General features: G+C 43.7%; 1 protein-coding gene across 12 annotated transcripts in view; it reads left to right on the plus strand.

Annotated features, from left to right (window-relative positions):
• The first annotated feature begins 2,208 nt into the window (after positions 1 to 2,208).
• PECAM1 (platelet and endothelial cell adhesion molecule 1) overlaps positions 2,209 to 20,159 on the plus strand; it is a 51,485-nt gene continuing 33,534 nt past the window's right edge. For 5 of the 12 annotated variants that reach the window (XM_054046834.1, XM_054046833.1, XM_054046829.1 and 2 more), the window contains exons 1-7: positions 2,211 to 2,489; positions 2,672 to 2,698; positions 8,166 to 8,456; positions 10,717 to 11,016; positions 13,246 to 13,515; positions 15,944 to 16,204; positions 17,921 to 18,208. In XM_054046834.1, the coding sequence (XP_053902809.1) occupies positions 2,456 to 2,489; positions 2,672 to 2,698; positions 8,166 to 8,456; positions 10,717 to 11,016; positions 13,246 to 13,515; positions 15,944 to 16,204; positions 17,921 to 18,208 (1,471 nt within the window). In that variant the 5' untranslated portion in view covers positions 2,211 to 2,455. Of the gene's footprint in view, positions 2,490 to 2,671; positions 2,699 to 8,165; positions 8,457 to 10,716; positions 11,017 to 13,245; positions 13,516 to 15,943; positions 16,205 to 17,920; positions 18,209 to 20,159 lie in introns of all 12 variants that reach the window. The other 7 variants (XM_054046828.1, XM_054046827.1, XM_054046830.1 and 4 more) reach the window with 3 other exon arrangements.

A 20,159-nucleotide genomic window follows, 5' to 3' on the forward strand; every position in this document is an offset into this window, starting at 1 on the left:
GTGCTTCACATGTTGACTTAACTACTGTAACTGGGGCTTTAAGAAGAACCCTACTGATCATGAGACTCATGGTAAAATCCAGGGACCTGTCAAAACTGCAACTCCCAATTGGGCCTGTTGCACAGTTACTGTCTTCTGTACTTCTGGGATGAAATCTGGACTCAACTGAAGTCAATGGCAAAACTTCCACTGACTTTAACGGAGCCAAGGTTTCACTCCAGCTGCATTCAAATCTCTCCTCAAAACGTGCTTCCTCCAATGGACAGGAAAAGACTTTGCATCTATTTTATAAAGCAAAAAATAACCTTAAAACCTACTGCAATGAAACTCGCCTCTAGTTTATCTGTTCAGGTCAGCTCCTGTGATGAGTTTGGCATGGGCAGACCCCTGTGTCTGTGCAAAGCCGCATTGAAGTCGATAAGTCTGTGCGAGGCCCCTGGGATCTGCCTGCGTGGAGCTCATTGCAGAGGCAGAGCATTAAATTGCAGATTAGATGGGCCAGTTTACTATTATAAACAAAGATATTTCATATTTCTATGCACTTTCTGATATATCTCACACAGAACACAGATAACTGTAATAAGAAATGATGTATGTCCTCAGAGCTGCGCAACACCCTTGTGTCGCTCTGATTGTGTAACCAAAGCATGATGAAATATCGAGACTGCCTGCTTTGTGTGTGTGTGTGTGTGTGTGTGTGTGTGTGTGTGTGTGTGTGTGTGTGTGCTTTAAATCAGCAATCAGTAAAATATTGCAGGCCTGATTCTGCGCTGATTGAGGGCAGAGAGGGACTTTACCACTGCCTTCTGTAAGAACACGCTTGGACTTTGCAAAAACTTTGACAGAATCATATTCCGTCAGAATATGCAATTCTGCTGAAACTGAAACACTTTGCAAAATTGGGTCAACTTCACCAGAATTTCATTTAGGAAGAAAATCGGGAAAAATATTCCATCAAGGTTGAAACATCCCATTTCAACATTGGAACAAAACATTTAATTTTTGTTTTGAAATGATTTTTGTTTCAAAATTTTTAATGTTGTATCATATTTTAATATAATACAATACTTAAATGGAAACAAAATGTTTTGATTAACCCAAAACAAACATTTTTCAGACTTCTGCATGAAGAATTTCAACATTTTTTGTTTTCATTCCAATTTTTAACAAAGCCAAATGTCAATCTCAAAATGCTTCTCCAAACTGAATTTCCATCCTCCGCACAGCTCTAAACTAAGTTCACACCCTGGCCCCAATTCACCGTTTCCCTGTACATTGTGCAAAATTTTACACCCATTTTACCTTCACTTTGCACTCAGTCCAGCTCTAGTTCACACCCACTGAGTTTTAATTTCAAGGCTTTAGGCTCAAAATGAAACGTGGCCAAAATCACAAACTTCAACTTGGTTTTCATGTCTAGAAACTGCAGATTTCAATGCCCCAAAACAAAACAAAACAAAAACAAAACCCACAAATCGATCCTTGTTCACCTTAACCTCACCCTAGAGAAGGTTCACAAAACTTCCAACCAAATTCCCAGATTCAAACAGCCTCAAACTTTTGGAAAATTTAGCTATGGTTCGGAAATTTGACCCCTGAGCCTTGTTGCCACTGCTGGTTCAAATTTCTAATAGGAGACAGATCCCAAAACCAGATAACTGTGGGGATTTGGGTTTTATGGGTGTGTATATTTTGCACAGCTTTAAATATAACAGATAAAAAACATTAGTACACATTTATTTTTATATGCCCAATGGTAATCTGCATTAGGATCTCATTGCTCTAGGGGCTGTACCACTATATTTGCTTAAGTGAATTTAACTTGCCACGGTACCTACAGTGGAGCCTATGCATCACAATAGAAATTTCAGTCCCATACAGAGTGCAGCAAAACAGCCCTTGTGAGCAGCCATAGTGGGACAAACACATAGTTATGCTACATATCTAAATCCGCTCTGAAAGGGTTTTCAGTGCCAGAAGGAAGAGGAATAGTCTACTGGGAATCCAGCAAGATCCAACAGTAAATGTAATTCTGATTTTTAAATGGTTAAGCATGACTTAAAAATATATGTATTGACAGGAGTCTCAGGATAAATGTCACTGGGACTTCTTGTTTTTTAATACACCTTCGGAACCTAAACAAAGCAATTGAGTTCAGTGGGTCTCTCAGGAAAAGACCAGTCACTTCCTGAGCAATAATCTGCCTGTTAGCAGCAGATAGATTCTCATTGTTTGCCACTTCCACTTTCCAGTAATGAGAACGATTACTTGACCAATATCTAGCCAGTTTCTGCCGAAGTTGTGGAAAAACCTACAGTTTTTCATAGCAAAGTTGCATGATTGGTTTCTTCCCAAAAATCAAAACTTCTGTGGAGCTTTAGGACTGCGAGGCATAACCAACCAGAGCTGATGGTCAGTTTATTCTGTAACTAGGTGACGGCTCTCCAACGACAAGATGTATTTCGCTGTGCTGGTGATTCTCTTACACTGTAAGTTCACTGTTTAAATATTTGCATGCGTTTTTTTATGTTGATAGTATGTATGTTTTTTGATCAACTTGAAACAAACATTTTTCAGAATTCTCTGTCATAAAGAATTTCTAAATTTTTGCATTTTGTCCTTAAACACAGTCTTTAAGCTTTGAATATAACATTTCCTCTCACTTTTCCAGGTCCAAGTCTAAAAGCTCAAGACGATGGTGAGTTGTGACCTTTCTTCTAAAATTCTTGATATGCCAAAGACTTAATTCTGCTCTGGTCTCCGTTACTGTGGTGTGGATCCACAGTGGAGTTACTCTGGATTTGCAGGGATATAACTCAGAGCAGAATTTGACCCATGTAAAATGATTTAACTTGAAGTCTGTTTTTGTTTAAAAAAATGACAGAAAATGTGCTTGGATGGTCAGTTAGAAACAGAATCCCATCCAGATATCTTGGGTAAAATCCTGACTCCACTGAAGTCAATGGGGGTTTTTGTAGGATTATTTATTATATAAGATTCCTTATTGCAATGATAAATGTTTAATGCGAGTAAACAGCATCGGTGATGTGCAATATACAAAGTTTTCAAACATCTTCATTTAGTCTTTAACCCAAAATACTGGCAAAAAGGACCCTGACGGGCAGTGTTTGCTGCTGCAAACTGTGTTTCAATCAGCAGTGTGCTGCCAATATTTTTTCCTTCAGGGACACCTCCTTCCCCCCCCCCCCAATAAATCTCATTTGACAGGGTTCACAAAAGAAGGGATCGAATGGGGAATCTAGTTACTAGCGCTGTCATATTTAAACAAAGCCACTGTCTCATCCCCATAACCCAGGAGGGAGGTGAGACCATTTGGTAGATGTAAATCAAGGGCACTTGCTGGATGTATTTACCCTTTGTTCTGCAAAATATCCAGAAAGTACTGAAAGTTCCAGCATGATGTTGAAACCGTGTCCTTTTGAAACTGGGTGAAGTGGGTGATAACCTTGTGGGCTATCCTCCTTCCTCCCTTATGCTGGGAAATGCCTGGTACCGTCGGGTCCATTAGAATGCAAAAAAGATTTTCAGAGGCCTTTTCATGAGTGCCAAAGCAAAGTTATGTCTGGCTAGGAGGAGTTACAAGTAAACAGGGAGGGGGCAACTCCACCAGAGGCAGGAAAACTGCCCCACCTCATCTTTCACTTTGGTGGTTGAATGTGAACAATGGTTCTTAGGAGCTCCCTCTAGCTAACCGGTAATTTAAATTCTGAGCAATCTGGGCATAGCCACCAGCCATTAATTTTAGGGCAAGAAAAAGCAAGCAAAGCCCATAAACTTGTTTTCCTTGACTTGTTTATAGCTACGTGAATAAGACTTATAGCTAATAATGTATCATTTTTGAGGTGATAAAGGAATAAATATTTCTTTATTAAATAAATACTTTGATGCAATTAAAATAAAAAAAGCTGGTAGGGTATTACCTTGCCATCTGCTGGAAAATTGTAACAATGATCCGATGGATCTGGATGGAATTTTTCATATTAAGAGGCGAGAGTATATTTATTAATAACAAAGATATATTTATAGGGCCAGATTCTGCTGTTCTTATTTACCCTTCTTTTAATGGGGAGTTCTGCTTAAAAAAATCATAGTACCATATGGTCCAAAGGGGTTGGAATTAGATAGGGGCCTTGATTCAGCAAAATCCATAAGCATGTGCTTAACTTTAAATCCCTTGAAACACATGCTCAAGTGTCATCGAAGTCAGAATGGGTGAGAATCAATCTTGATATAATCCCATTAAAGTCAGTAGAGTTACACCAAGGATTAATTTGACCCATGAAGGTATTATGCAGTTTCTCCTGCCTGATTGTAGTTCTGACGTGCGTTACTTCCCGTCAGTATTCTGGACCTTGACTGTTCCTAAGTAGAGGCTTGTGTACAGCAATGGGAGATTTGGCGAGGCAAGAATTTCAGGATCAGGCCCTCAATTGGCACATTTTAAAAATCATTATTTACTAGAACATTTTTGCCACACTGGAGTGCATTAGAGTTTAACAAAATAGCAGACCTAGTATACAACAGCGGGAGGTGAGCTATGCAGAGTTTGCCTGATTGAGGCTTGTGGGTTATGGAAGCAGATTGAATTTGCAATCATGAGCTCCTCAGTCCTATTTGGGCCACCAGAAAACTGGGAAATTGTGTGAGAAACTGTAATTATTTCCTGCAGGAAAAAATGAAAGTTTTCTCCAATTATTTCTCTATCTTGCAATTATGGGTTTTAACTGTTCCTTTGCTATTCACCAAGAAAGAGACCTAAATTTAAATAATCTGAATATTGTGACATCAACTGACAAAACTGCGGAAAATGTGACACTTGACCGTGTTGCTGGTTTACCTGTCTGCATGATAAAAGATACACAGTGACTGGAGACAGAGTTGAAGCGTTTGAGGCTGGTCTTTCAGGAAAGGGAAGATAAATAAAGCCTGATCTAAAATGTCAGGTCGACCAAGCAGTTAAGGAGAAGTTATGGTCCTTATATAGAGTTAAGGTGTGTCACTCAGAAAATCCCATTATACATGTGTATATATAAGGGTAAGACTTACAGTGACAAAGTCGAGGTCTCTATATAAAGGACCATAACTTCTCCCAACTTGGGTAAGTAAAGCCCAATGTTTAGACAGTTAGAAGTTCAACAGCTCAGGACAATTTGAGTAACATGGACATCACACATACACATACCTAAGGCTACATCTTCACTAGAAACGCTGTAGTGCTTCAGTGTAGAAACCTATTACAGCAACGAGAGGAGTACTGGAGCCCAGTCCTGCGACCAGGTTCTCCTGTCGCTGTAGTTAATCTACCTCCCCAAGAGGTGGTAGCTAGGTTAGTGGAAGAATTCTTCCATCAGTCTAGCGCTGTCTACACCGGGGGCTAGGGTGGCTTATCTATTTCACTCAGGGGTGCGGACTTTTCACATCCTTGAGTGGTGTAGCTGGGTCGACCTGACATTTTTAGTGTAGAACTGGCCTAAATTTATTCATGCGAGTAGTCCCATTGAGTTCAATTGGCCTGCTCAGATGTGTAAGGTTACTCAAGTGCAGAAGTGTTTGCAGAATGGGAGCCCTGAGTAACCATTATCCGAGAGGACAAAGTAAAAGTATAGAATTTCACAAAATCTCCCAAAAATTCAGAGCTTTGGTTCCTGAAAAAGCTCCCTGAAAAATTATACTGAATCCGACATTCATGTTAAAAAAGTCTAAACAATAATATACATTCAGAAATAAAACTCTGTATTTAGCTGGCTGTAAGGATGGGCCTGAGTCTATAGATTTACTCTCACAAGTTGTCCTTACCTGGGAAAATCATCTCACTGAAATCAGTGGGGCCACTCATGTAGGGTAAGGACTACTCACAGGAGCAAAAGTTGGAAGATCAGGCTTTCTTTATCTCCCCTTTCCTGAAAGATCAGCCTCAAATGGCAGTACAGAAAATACGGCCAATGCTTCAACCGTGTCTCCAGTCACTGTGTATCTTTTATCACGCAGCCAGGTAAAGCAGATAAAGGAACCTGGAATAACTCCCGGGACTTCTGCTAAATTACTCCAGCGCAATTTGGTCCACGGCCTACAGGGTTAGATACAGCAGCACATTGGGCTGCTCTGCAATTTTCCATTTACCCAAATAAGTATAATGGTTGGCTTTTCCTCTGTTGCGGAGACTCCCTTGCTATCGGACTTGGAAACAATGAATCACGAGAGATAAGCGGACCAGAACAAGTCAGCTGCAGACCCATTTAGCTCTCTCTCCTCCCAGTTCTAGTACACACATTTCTCATCCTACTGCAGAGAGAATGGAAATTCAGTAGAGCTGGCTCAAGCAAACTGGGTTTTCCTTTTGCAAAACCCTATCCGTTGGGGTTTTTGTTCTGCAAATCCCAATCAAGAGGTGTTTGCAACCAAGTCCCATTTCATTCAAGCCCCTCAAGTTCATGTGTGCGTATATATGTTTGAAGGGATACGCAAATGTGATTTAAAATGTCTAGTTTTCTCTAATATCTAAAAGTCAGTGACCTCAGGAAAGATTTTCCTGTGGTCAAGTTTCTAGGAGAACAGCTGTCTCTGGGAATTGGAGATGAGTAATTCATGGCAGCCCAGGAAGTTCTACAATGAGTTTCAGGGGGAAACAACTGTTTTTTGGGGTGAAGAATGCCCTGTTCTCTTATCCTCACCTCTTTCTCCTCTTCAAGGGGGTAGCATCTGAGATGACACTATGGAGAGAGGAAAAAAGGGTGGCTGAAAAGTTTGGTGTTTCACATTGCTCTGAATACAGAGGTTTGATACAAAGGGCCCAGTCCTGCTCTTGTTTGAAATCAATAGCAAAATTTCCATTTAGCTCAATAGGGCGGACAAAGTTCTGAAATATTTCCTACAAACCCCTTATGCACTGTGCCTCTAACTTCTTTAGTCACCACATTTCTTTTCTTGCTGTTTCTTTTTCTCATTTCTTTTCTCTCCCATCTTTGCTTAGCACTTCCTATAGACTTCACTTTTGTTCTCTGCCTGAGATAACTTCGCTCCAGAGCAGAGCACCAGCACAATTTATGCACTATTCAAGCGGGACTTAAACAGTGTATAGAGACCTTGCTGTGACTCTTTGCACAAGGGTGGATCCCACCCCACCCAATCTTGCCTTCTTTAACTATAACTGTTACAAAAGAGCATTCTCTTTAGACATTATTAGAGTCTGTGGCAGGCTGTCCTGCCTCCCCCAGTTGAACCGGAATTTCAGGAAATCCCACCCACTAGGAGATGAGATATCCTGGAGTGCTGAATTAACTCTGAGGATTCAATGGGTGGGCCAGCATGGGTTGTCTTTAGGCCACATGACTTTTCAAACTGTAGTGACAACAACTGTGTTAAAACACAATTGATGCCAGAATGGTTCCTAGGTGGTTCCTCTGACCAGTGGGGACATGAATCTGAGCAGTATGTTAACACTAGGGCTTTGCAAAATATTCACAGCAAAAGGCAAAAGTGCTCAAAATTGCATTTCCCCCTCCCTGCTTTCCATTTCATCTTGTAATTTAAAAAAATCACTTCATTGTATGGAAGTGTTGCTTGAAAATGAAAGCAAATCATGGGAGGGGAACCTTGAGCATCGACCACAAAAATCCTTAAAAAACAGGATTGAGAGGTGGGCTAAAATAGTAATGGTAGCACAGTATAATCCCAGTTATCTGAAAAGCCTGGTGGACATCCAAAAGTTTCAGATAACCAGGATTCAGATAAACAGAAGTGCTATTAACTAGCATGGGGCTACATGGGGGGAACACTGTGGATTCAGATAACGAGGATTTTTGAAAAAAGGGAATTCGGATAACTGGAATTATATTGCATTTGTATTGGGGTAGCACTGACACACCCAATCAGGGCTCCATAGTGCAAGGCATTATACAAATATAGACTCTGATTCTGCAATCACATGCATCTTTTCATCTGCTTGGAGCCCCGTACACATCAGTGGGAGTCTGTTTGTGTGGATCTAATTGCAGGCTCAGGGCCAGAAAGTAGGACTGTGCTTGTCTCACAGAGCTTTCAGCCTTTAGCAATTGCAATGAGCGTTACGTAGCAACTTCAGAGAACAGCATTGCTTTGGATAAACTGAAACTAAATGTGACTTTTCCCCCCCGTTCCCTATCAAGTTATTACCATCAACAAAGTTGAACTCACTGCGCCATCCCTGAAAGTGAAGAATGGAATGTCAATTGAACTCACCTGTAGTGTGGACATTAGCAAAAGCACCAGCTTCCAGATGCAGCATGCTTTTTTATTTTACAAGGATGACAGTCTTCTGCATAATACCACGTCGGAGCAAAACAGAACACGTTACAAAATATCGCCAGCTCGATTTGCAGATTCGGGAAGCTACAAGTGCACTGTGGAGGCAAACAGGAAGACTAAAAGCAGCAATGATTTGGATGTTCGAGTTGAGGGTATGTATCCTTTCAACCATGGCTATCTTCTATGTTACAAAAAGCAGAGTAGATTATGTCCTACTCTATCAATGTACATTAATAATAATACTCTAGCACTTTTCATCCGGAGGTCTCAAAACACGTTGCAAAGGAGGGCAGTACTATCAGTAAAATGAGGATAAGCTGAAGTCACAGAGAGGTGAAGTGACTGGCCCAAAATCACCCAGCAGGCCAGTGGCAGATCCTCACTCCAATTCCTAAAGAACAGATTCTTATGTCATACAAAGCAAAAAAATCACCCTGCAGCTGGTACTATTGGCATCTGGGGGGCAGTTTCACAGCCAGTCTTTTTCCCTCCTCACCACTTATGAGGACAGGGAGCATATGCATAGCCCTGTCCCCTTCCCCAACGTTCCTTGTTCAGGCCTACAATTTCATATTGTCCCTCTTGGAATGGCAACTCCCAGAAAGCCTGGGTCCAGGGCTCTGCTGGGCCTGTACCCTGCCTTAAAGGAGTGGCTCTCAACCTTTCCTGACTACATACCCCTTTCAGGAGTCTGATTTGTCTTTTGTACCCTCAAGTTTCACCTCACTTAAAAACGACTTGCTTACAAAATCAGACATAAAAATACAAAAGTGTCACAGCGCGCTAGTACTGACAAGTGGCTTCCTTTCTCATTTTTATCAATAATTATAAAATGAATCCAAGTGTATAGTGTTTAGAGCAGTATAAACAAGTCATTGTCTGAAATGTTAGTTTGTCCTGACTTCGCTAGTGCTTTTCATGTCGCCTGTTGTAAAACTAGGAAATATCTAGATGAGTTGATGTCCCCCTGGAAGATCTCAGCAGACTCCCAGAGGTACATATCCCCCTGGTTGAGAACCATTGCCTTGAAGGACCAGTACCCCCAGTTCCAATATCCAAATGGGGAAATCAAGTTTTCCCTGTTGCTTGTTCCAGTGTAGGAGCTAGAAACATTGATGAAGAAGGGTGACCTTCGTGCTTCAAACATGGTGCCATTGCTGAGTGCAGCACTTCCAAAGGGCTCCTGTCCAGGTTGATGCTACCATGGTTCTTGCTTAATACAGGGATGGGGGTACAGGAGTGGAGACATTTCTGTTACCGGTCACTGGCCTGTCTCATGAATTTAGGGCCACATGTTCAATGGAGGGTACAGCGGCTGCCCTCAGAAGCCCCAGATTTGTATGCGGTTAATGTCTCTGTATGTCAAGTTACTTACACAAATAAGCAGCCAGTTTACACACATTAATACAGGTTTACTCAAGAAGAACCCAGCTTCCTTTCTTTCCACCTATAAACAAAAAGGCAGGGACAGAGATCAAGCCTATACTGTCTCAAAGCAACATGCCTATGTCAGATGTGAACATTACCACTCACAGTTATTTCTTGCATGCTACCATTAAATGATTAATTTCAGTAACACAGAGATGATTTCAGTCTTCCTCTGTATACTTCATATCCTCCAGTTGTGGTGTGTGAAAGGGCATCTGGATTGTGCTAGAGCGATGCTCATTTCATTTTAAAGTCTGCTTATCTCTTGTTACTATGGAACACACTCACAGCTGAGGGGGAACTTTCTATAAAGTCTAAGAGCTGGCCCCTCCAGATTCCTGACCAGGACTTTGGAGCATCCTCAGAAGAGGCTGCCACAGAAAACCTTTCCCAGGTTTTACACTGAGCCCAGTGCCTGCTGGGACAGGACACTGCATATGGGGTCAGCGCTGTGTGAAAACTCATACAGTGTGGACACAATAAAGCTCAGTCATGTAACTTACTCTGGAGCCCCAGAAGGGTGACCAGATAGCAAGTGTGAAAAATCGGGATGGGGGTGGGGGGTCATAGGAGTCTATATAAGAAAAAGCCCCAAATATCGGCAGCTTTGTTGGTATAGTTGCATTCATGCTGGGAGTGCTTTGCCAGTATGGTATACTGGTAGAATGTGCCCAGGGCAAACATCGCCTAAATTAGCTAGGAACGTGCACTGTGGGATGTCCAATGTTGCAGAGTTATGGGATGAGAGAGGTCTTGATTCACTGGTTACAGCGGTATGATTGGAGTGTCCATCCACACAGCGAAAAAATTACCCTAAAGTTCCTGGATGTCCAATTCCAGACTTTGGTCAGCTGTAAAAATCTGTCCTGGGTCTGGGATCAGATTGTTTCTGCCTGTCCATTAAAATAGCCACTAGCACAATTGTCATAGACAGTCTCTGCTTTAGGTCTGTCTAATTATATTTGCTTGTTTTCTTTTCCAAAGGGCTGTCCCAGCCAAAACTGACTGCCCTGAAAAGAGAAGTAACGGAGGGTGAAGTTGTGACTTTACGGTGTGAAGTACCAGAAGAAAAGCCTCCCTTCATTTTCTTGTTCCGTAAACTATTGCCCAATCAACAGTTCCAAAAGAAAAGCAAGCAAGAATTAAAAGAAAACTTCGCATCTGTTGAATTTCCTGTTGAAGAGGGGGATCGAATATTGCGTTTTCAATGTATTGCCAAGGTTACTTCAGCAGTCTATTCTGAAACATCAGAGCCCAGTAACATGACAATTGTTACAGTTGTGGGTAAGTGGCTTAGGCCTGGTTTATTCGATAGAGTTAGGTCGACTCAAGGCAGCTTATGTCGACCTAACCATGTAAGAGTCTACACTAAAATTTCACTCCTGCTGACATAACTCTCCTGCTACACCGACAGTAATTCCACCTCCATGAGAGGCGTAGAGTCAACGTCAATGTAGTTAGGTCGACACAGTGTCAGTGTAGACACTGCATTGCTTACATCGACAGTTGCTGACTTTCAGAAGATGCCCCACACTGATAGTTCAATCAGTGCAAGCGCTCCTGGTGAGGACATGCACCGCCGACACAAGCAGCGAAGTGTTCACACGCACAAGCGATGTAATTACTGCGGCAGCTGTATGTTGACATAAGTCAGGTCGACTTAATTTTGTAGTGTAGACATGCCCTTAGTTTGTGCCCTTACATTTCTTTGCTCATGTCACAGGGTGACTGACCCCGTAAGAGGCCAGGAAGGGGCAGGGGAGAACTGCTTGACAATAGACTGAGGACATGTCTGCATTTTGAGCTGGGGATGTGGTTTCCAGCTTGAGGAGACATACCCATGCTAGCTCTGATTGAACTAGTGTGCTAAAAACAGAGCATTGCCATGGCAGTTCAAGTAGTGGGAAGGGCTAGCCCAGTACATACCCACCCAGGACCATAGGTACGTACTCGGGGCAGTAGCCCCTCCCACTGCTTGTGGCACTGTGGCTATTTTTAGGATGCTTGTGCAAGTATGTCTCCTTGATCTGGAAATCACACCCTCAGCTTGAAGTGTAGACGTATCCTGAGAGAGTCAGGAAGGGGCAGGTGAATGCTGCCTGAGAACAGAGGAGAGACATACCGACAGCAGCAGCAAGTGGCCAGAGGGAAAGAACGGCAGGAGACCGGAAGGAGAGAGGTAACTGTCAGTTGCTGGTGATGAATTGTGAGGAAAGCGGTTGGGGGGACTGGCTAGACTTGGGAAATGGAACCCTGCCGAGTTTCAGGAAGGTTTATGCAGAGGCCTTAGGTATGAGGAGAAGAACCATTCAGTCAGTATAAGCTGGACCCAGGAGCAGGGGTAGGACTCACAGAAGGAGGCCAGAGGAGTGGAACACTGTGGGGAGCTCTCTTGCAGGAGACCTGACTTAGGGCTACAAAAGCCATGTGGAAGAGAAGCAGGTGTTAAGACTCTCAGGTAGATGCTTGGAGAGTGGGGCCCCGGAATAGGAGCTAAAGGAGCTGGGACAGAGAATGACTCTCGGGTGGGTGACCTGTGAACAGTGAGCTTTGGGACTGAAGAGCTGCTGCCTTGTAACCTTGTTTTACTGTGTGGTTTTGAGAGGAATTGTTTTTACTACAAGGGATCTGTTGATTGTGACACTTTTTATATGGAAAAAAGGGTTTGAATTTGCCACAGAGAGAGAGAGACAATATTCCTTTGCACGGGTGGATGAAGGGGACACTGAGGTAGATTGTGGCCATGCATCACCGCGCTTGTCCGCAGGGGGGCACCTCTGTCAGGGGTTCCCTGTAACCGCTTGTAATTCTTATAATTTGTTGTTTGCCTGGGTTGAAAACATGGACATCTTGAAATGGTGATATCGTTTTTAGTTAAAAACATAGTCCCCTGTGCGACTGGATGAGAATGCTGCAGTATTTGTAAGGGACAGAGCAGATCTGTTTCTTGGTTTACTAGGTGTGAACTAAAACCCTGGATCCATATGCCCCCAAATGGCGTCAGTGTTCAAGATCCAAATCCAGGATCCTTGGGGTTCGATTCTAGCGTGTTTTGATCTGTGCTGTTAGGTCAGCTGATTACTATGTGCCCATCCATCACTTTAGTTGAAGTTGTGGGTGCTCCGTAACTTGCAGGACTGGTCCCCAAGAGAAATGTGAGTCTTGATTCATATACAGCACATCCCTCTGTGTACAACACTGTACACCACTTGTTATTGTCATGAGCAAAGATGATGGAAAATTGCAGGTTCAAAAATTATTGGAGTCTTCCTGCAATTGTAGCTGGGTTCTCTTACAATCTAAGCTTCAGTTTAAAATAAAAAGATTGTAGACAGAGCTTTCACCATGTGAACTGATGCATTGCTTCCTTGTTAACGCAGCTCTGCAGAAAAGGGTCTCTAGCCAAACAATAGCAGCAACAAAGATGTGAATGCCTTACCCACCCAAACAAATACTTTCTTTTAAAAAAGAGAAGGTTAATGTCACAATGGCTTTATATTTATTGCCTTTCAGAACCATTTTCACATCCTAAACTGACATCCAAGTCCCCATGGAACATTACAGAAGGAGACAGAATTGACATTGTGTGCACAACGATTCTAGTCCGGAAATATGAACTTGAAATCCTCATCCAGAAAGACAGCAGGATACTAAACAGTACACGAGGTCAGAGTTCTGTGACCTACTCTGCAATAGCCACAGTGGAGCACAATGGCAATTACACGTGCAAAGTGGAACTGGGGAGAGTGTCCAAAACCACCAGCATGAACATTGTTGTGGCAGGTAGGAGCACTGTTAATTCTTTGATCTTGCTTAGCTTAGGAGGGTGACACTCGTATGTACATTTCCTGAAAGAATTCCTGAGTTCTAATCCTGGCTGACACTGAGGCTCAGATGCTCAAAGGTATTTAGGTGTCTAACTCCCACGGATTTCAATGGGAGATAGGCACGTAGATAACCTTGAGGATCTGGGCCTGACCACTGCTTAGCAAAGATCCCATTTGTACTACAAAGGTGACCAAATGAACTTAGGGCTGTGGGGGGAAAGAGTGATTAAAAAAAAAAATCCTGATTATAAAATGGTGTGATCTCATCCACAGTGGCAAGAGCAGCCATGTTAGAGAAGGGCCATAGTCTAGCCATGATAAATCCACCAAGTGGCTGTTCTGTAGTGTGTATGGACCCTTATCCTCTCTGTCCTTCAGTTTGCTCCAGGGGTAGAATGAGGATGGTAATATTTTTCTGGGACGTTAATAAAGTACTCTGGAAATGTAAAATGCTATACCAGTAGAAGGTACGGATAAATTCATGGCCACCCGGCATTTCATGGTTAGCATTAAACTGCATGCCTTGGCCATTTGGAACTTCACAGTGACAATAGGGTTAAACATATCCATCTGCTCCAGAAGCATAGCCCTCTAGAACTTTAGCTAAAGGAGAATCTTCTTACACTGCTCGCCGTGTAAAGTCTATGACTTGCGGTTGAGCAAGTCTCATTTCATCCAGTAGAGGCCAGTGGTGCCACACACAAGCTGGGTCATTGCATGAGTTATTGTTGTTTTTCTTATTATGTTATAATGAATGAGGATTCCCTAGGATTTTAATAATGTAAATTGCAGAATATCCATGTAGCCACATGGCCAGCATCATGCGCAGATTGGTTGAATATCTGTTTTGTTTAATGTAGGCTCTTATGTCATCAACCGTCACTGTAGTATTTCTCTGCTCTGTTCTTTTTAAATAATTATCCTTCTGGCTTAAGACAAGGGCAGGTGAACCTTTTTGGATAAAGTAAGAACCAAACCTGGACCTTCACCAAGAACTCAAACTGAACTATTTTCATGGAGATCCAGAAGAAACTTTTGGCCATTTCACTATTGTCCATTTTCATATGCAGTTCTTGGCTCTAGCTATGTCTGCACCAAAAAAGTGCTAAAATACCATGAGAGAGGCTGTTTTTGCCAATTTACAGTCTGTCAGGGACACCCCCCCCGAAGAAATCTGACACCAGATTCTTGTGATACTTCCAGCCTTTAAATTCTAGGTTGGAGATTAATCTACCCACATTAATTCCTGGATTCCATGTGGTGCTGACATCTGCTTTGGCTAACTGGGGCCGGAGGGGGGGGGGGGGTATGTCATATGCATTCCTAAATATGTTTGTGTATCTCTGCTGCCTCGTTCTGGAAGGTATGTCAGACCTGCTCAAGGGTTTGTGATTGTGTTTCTCTTTAGTGGTCAGAGAGTCACAGAGAATACGAACATCAGTATTACCACAGCTCTTGGAGATACTTCTTTAGCTTGAGTAGTTGTAGCCTGTCCTTTTGGAGCTGAAGGTCCTGTATATGTGCGATTCATTTAGCAACTGTTGTGTCCATTGCTTGTGGCCAAGGATTTGTTGTGCCTTGTAAAGAGGTACTGTCCTCTTAAGGCCAGAGCAGGTAATTACGCAGTTTTGTATGTCCAGGGAAGTGAATGAAGCAGTCGTAGGGAGAGAGGAAGATGGTCCCAAGGAGCAGTTAGTGCCTGAAAGGGAGGGTTTAGGGCCATCCCAGACCAGCGTTCCTTTAAGGGTCTGGGACCAGGAGCCTTGTAGCGTGGGACAGGCAAGGCTCCCTTCTCTCCCAGCTAGCAGAGACAGGTGTTTGGGGTTATTAGACCCACCTGGGGAAGATCAAGAGCCTGACTTTGACTGGAGGGTGACTCAAAAGGAGGCTCCAAGGCCAGTCAAGGGAGAAGCTGGCTGAAGGACGAGTTGGTGAGGGGGGAAGAGCTCTGCCTGGACAGAGCCTTAGGAAGGAGGGCTGGGAAACCGCTGAACCTGAGGGGAAAGTCTACAGGCTAGGGAGGCCAGGGCTGGAACAAAGTCCCAAGAAGGAGACTCTAAACTTAAGAGGTGAACAGAAAAGGGCCTTTTTGGGAGCTGAATTATATTGAGAGGGATATTACTTCTAAGACCTTGACTATGACTAGATTATTCTGGGAAACTGAGGCAGGGTGCCTGCAGGGCCACTCCAGGCCACAAAGCAGTGCCCTGGGATGGCAATAGTCTATGTTCTATTACCAAGCTGATGGATAAAAATAGCTAATACACCACAAACAATTCCTCACTTCATTGTGTCCTTCCCCCTGGATAAGTCTGGGAAATGTAGCTACTTTGCCCTTATGCACAACCTGAATTAATTCTATCCATTGTCTATATTTTTGGCAGAGTTGTTTGCCAAGCCAATATTGACTCCTTCTTTGACTGACCTGGATGAAAATGCGAGGTTAAGCCTGTGGTGCCATATTAATGGCTCCCCTAAAGCAAACTTCTCTATCATAAAGAGACCTCCGGAGAACGGCATCTTGTTGAAAACTTTCAGCAACTTCACTATTCGAGCCCAGGTGAATGACACCGGGTCCTATGTTTGTAGGGCTGAGATAAAAGGAATCATCAAGGAGAGTAACCCTGTACAGATAACTGTTTACGGTGAGTTGATAAGGAGCTATAAGGGCCCAATCCCACAAAACACTTGAGCACCTCAGTAGTCCAGTGGTTTGCAGGGTCAGGCTGTAACCCTTGAATTAACATGGTGTCTGTACTGTTTGCAAACAGCAAGTAACACTCTGTGTAACTTCCTTGTAGTCTCTACACCGGGGTGGGCAAACTACACCCCGGGGGCCACATCCGGCCCTCCGTATGTTTTAATCCGGCCCTCGAGCTCTCGCTGGGGAGCAGGGTCCAGGGCTTGTCCCGCTCTGGCACTCCAGCCAGGGAGCGGGGTCAAGGGCTTGCCCCACTCTGCATGGCTCCCAGAAGCAGCAGCATTTCCCCTCTCTGGCTTCTATGTGTAGGGGCAGCCAGGGAGCTCCGCACACTGCCCCCACCCCAAGCGCCTGCAGACAGGGCAGAGTGCAGAGCTGCCTGGCTGCGCCGCCGCATAGGAGCCGGAGGGGTGACATGCTGCTGTTTCTGGGAGCTGCTTGAAGTAAGCGCCGAGCAGAGCCTGCATCCATGACCCCCTCCGTGCCCCAACCCTGATCCCCCTCCCACCCACCGAACCCCTCGGTCCTAGCCTGGAGCACGCTCCTGCACCCCAACCCCTCATCCCAAGCCCCACCCCAGAGCCCGCACCCCCAGCTGGAGCCCTCACCGCCCCCTGCACCCCAACCCCCTGCCCCAGCCTGGAGCCCTCTCTTGCACCCTGAACTCCTCATTTCTGGCCCCATCCCAGAGCTCGCACCCCCAGTGGAGTCCACATCGCAACCCCCAATTTTGTGAGCATTCATGGCCCACCATACAATTTCCATACCCAGATGTGGCCCTCGGGCCAAAAAGTTTGCCCACCCCTGCTCTAGACATACAGAACAAGTTCTGTACTGATGCAAACTGGTTCGCTTTTTCCAGGGCCAGCCATAAGTGAAGAAGGAAATTAGCATGTCTTCCCATTTCCATGCCCTGTCACTCCCTTCAAAGGTTTGCTGCATCCCTTTCCCAATGACCTTCCCCTCTATCCTACCTCATGTTACCTTTCTCAGTAGCTGGACATACTTTGCACACCTTTCAGTCACCAGTTTTTATCTGAAACTCCATCAGCTTCTCCTTTGATTTAGCTCCCCTCTGCCCCACCCCCTCCCAGCAGTCTTCCCAGATCGCAGTAGGAGGCAGAAGTTATCTTGGGGTACGTCTATACTTACCTCCGGGTCCGGCAGTAAGCAATCGATGTTCTGGGATCGATTTATCGCGTCTTGTCTAGATGCGATAAATTGATCCTGGAAGTGCTCGCCGTCGACACCGATACTCCTGCTCCGTGAGAGGAATACGCGGAGTCGACGGGGGAGCCTGCCTGCCGTGTGTGGACCTGCGGTAAGTTCGAACTAAGATACTTCGACTTCAGCTATGTTAGTCACGTAGCTGAAGTTGCGTATCTTAGTTCGAAGTGGGCGGTTAGTGTGGACCAGCCCTGAGTCATGGAGGACTGCACCATAGGGAAATCAAGTTGTCTGCTAGCAATACACCCGTGCAGCCAATGTGGGTAGCTTTCTTTATCCCTTGGAACAAAAGTATAAGCAATCTGTGGATGCTAAATAGGTAGCATATGTTTTACATATCATGTATAAATTAATATGGCAGTCTTTAGTTAACTACTGGTACTAGACTTACCCCTGATACAACTTCTTCAATAACAGTTTTTTCTCCTTTTAGCTCCAGTCTCGGAGCCAGTTCTTTCTGTTGCCAGCCCATCCACGGAGATGGTGTTAGGGGAGACCCTACTCCTACGCTGTCAATCCATGTCTGGAACTCCACCTATAAACTATACGCTCTTCAGAGAAAACAGACTTATTCACACCATCACAGTATTTAATAATACATATGCTGAATTCAGGGACAGACAAACTAAATTAAATAATCTGAGAGAATACAGATGCGAAGCTAGCAACCGTCACTCCAATGCAAAGAGAAGTAGCTATAAGATGAACATCACGGTGATAGGTAAGCCCAACTAACTCTTACAGCTGCTGCTGTTGAGGAAGTTAGATGAGTGAGGATTTTAATTTTGAAAATGTCTGTGATAGCGTGTGGTGGACTGATCAGATTGGACTGAAGTTTATATTAAACCTTTTTTTCAGAAAAATTATAAAATACTTGAGGATCTGAACCTCAGAACACTTTGTGGTGGTCTACAGTGCAAAAATTCTACTAGTAAGCTTGATCAAATCAAATGTTAAGAATATATCAATACAGTAGAAGGCTAAATACCTCCCAAGGCATACTTTGTACAAAATTTATCATAGTTTTGTAAAATGGTGAACATAACGGTACAGTCTATCACAGTAATACATTTAAAGCTTCAGTTTTAATAGTTTACTAATTCCACCACCATAGCTGCCTTTAGTCCTGATTTTCAGAGCTGCTTAGCACCTACAACTCCAGTTGAGTTTTAATAGGAACTGCAGGTGCTGAGCCCCAACCAGCTGCACCTGGACCCGCACCACATCAAGCCTCACTCCCCCAGCCCCCCCACAGAACCCCCCACACCTGGACTCCCCGCTGAGCCCCATCTCCCCCCAGAGATAGGGGAAGAGAGAAACAGGATGGGCTTGGCTGACCCTCCCTCACAGTTTAGCACTGGGACTGGTCATCCATCCTTCTCCATCACAAATAGCAGCAGCTTTCTTCAGCTGCCTGCTCACATAGGTAGCTCAAGTGGCCGCAGTCTGTACTGCAGTGCTGAAGGTTCAGTATGCAGACCTTGTTGATGATGCATGATGGTGCAGCTGTTACAGTTGCACATGATAGAATTTGTTGTTTTATCTTTTTCCTTTAAGGAAAACCTGGTGGGGGGGGAGCGCTTTTTTCCCTTTGTGTTTTGTTAAAAGAACATTATTAAGGTTGCAAAGTCAAACACTCAAAAGTTAGGACATGTCAGAATTAAGGTTGCCTGGGTTACCTTAATTCATCCCCCTTGTGCATATGTATTATGATACAGTCTTTAATGACATCCTGTGCTACTTTTTCCTACAAAAACCCTGCCTCATTCAATGGGCCCGATCTGGAGACAAATTAGGGCTGTGCAGTGAATAAGATGGCTGTTCTTATTTGTTTCAGAAATGTGTGTAGTGAATGAGGCAGGGAATTGCCGAAAGAGAAAGGATGCACTCAGATACTAAGCCAGCTGAAAAATTTAATAATTGTGTATTAAATGCAGGATTTATATGGCATGCACAACATAGGGTCACATGTTCAAAGAAATATTGAATAGGTAGTGTGACTGGGGTCCTAGCCATGCGTTACACCCCCAACGTGAGACTGGCGTGGAAGGGCGAAATTAGAGCTCCTGGATACACCTTAAATACCTTCCAACCTTGATCTGAGCTGTGTTTACATTGAATTCTTTGTAAGGCCAAATTATTGATGCATGCTTTGGCCCCAGCCAAAAACTTAGCCCATACTTTGTGAAACACTTTAGTGATTCCAGGGTTTGGTCTATGTGTTGACTTAACATAGCCATTAATGTTCTTCAGAGAGCATTTACTCTGGCATTCAGCCCTGAAGGCTGTGGTGTTGTACCTCAGTTTCCCTTTGTGTGCAGCAATTCAAGCTTGTAATGGTTTTTCTGCTGTGGACAGTTTCAAGATTCGATACGGGCACTAGCTGTGAAATATCCATATCACCAGGCCGTTTAACATAATGTGTGTTGTAATGTTATGAAACAGTATACCCATGAAGGCTTTTACAACAGAATGAGTTCTTATCTATCACCCTCAGCATGTTCAAGGGTTTTTCCAAAAAACTATGCACACTGTACATTTTTACAGTTCTTGGTATCAGCAACAAGTTAGTTACAATCATTAGCAATAACATCAGTTTTATCACAAGTGTATATTTACAACTATTTTTGTCATACCAAGCTTTGGTTTAGATAAATCATTCTTTAGGTCAG

The sequence above is a fragment of the Malaclemys terrapin genome, chromosome 13 (assembly GCF_027887155.1).
Source record: "Malaclemys terrapin pileata isolate rMalTer1 chromosome 13, rMalTer1.hap1, whole genome shotgun sequence".
Classification (NCBI taxonomy): domain Eukaryota; kingdom Metazoa; phylum Chordata; order Testudines; family Emydidae; genus Malaclemys; species Malaclemys terrapin.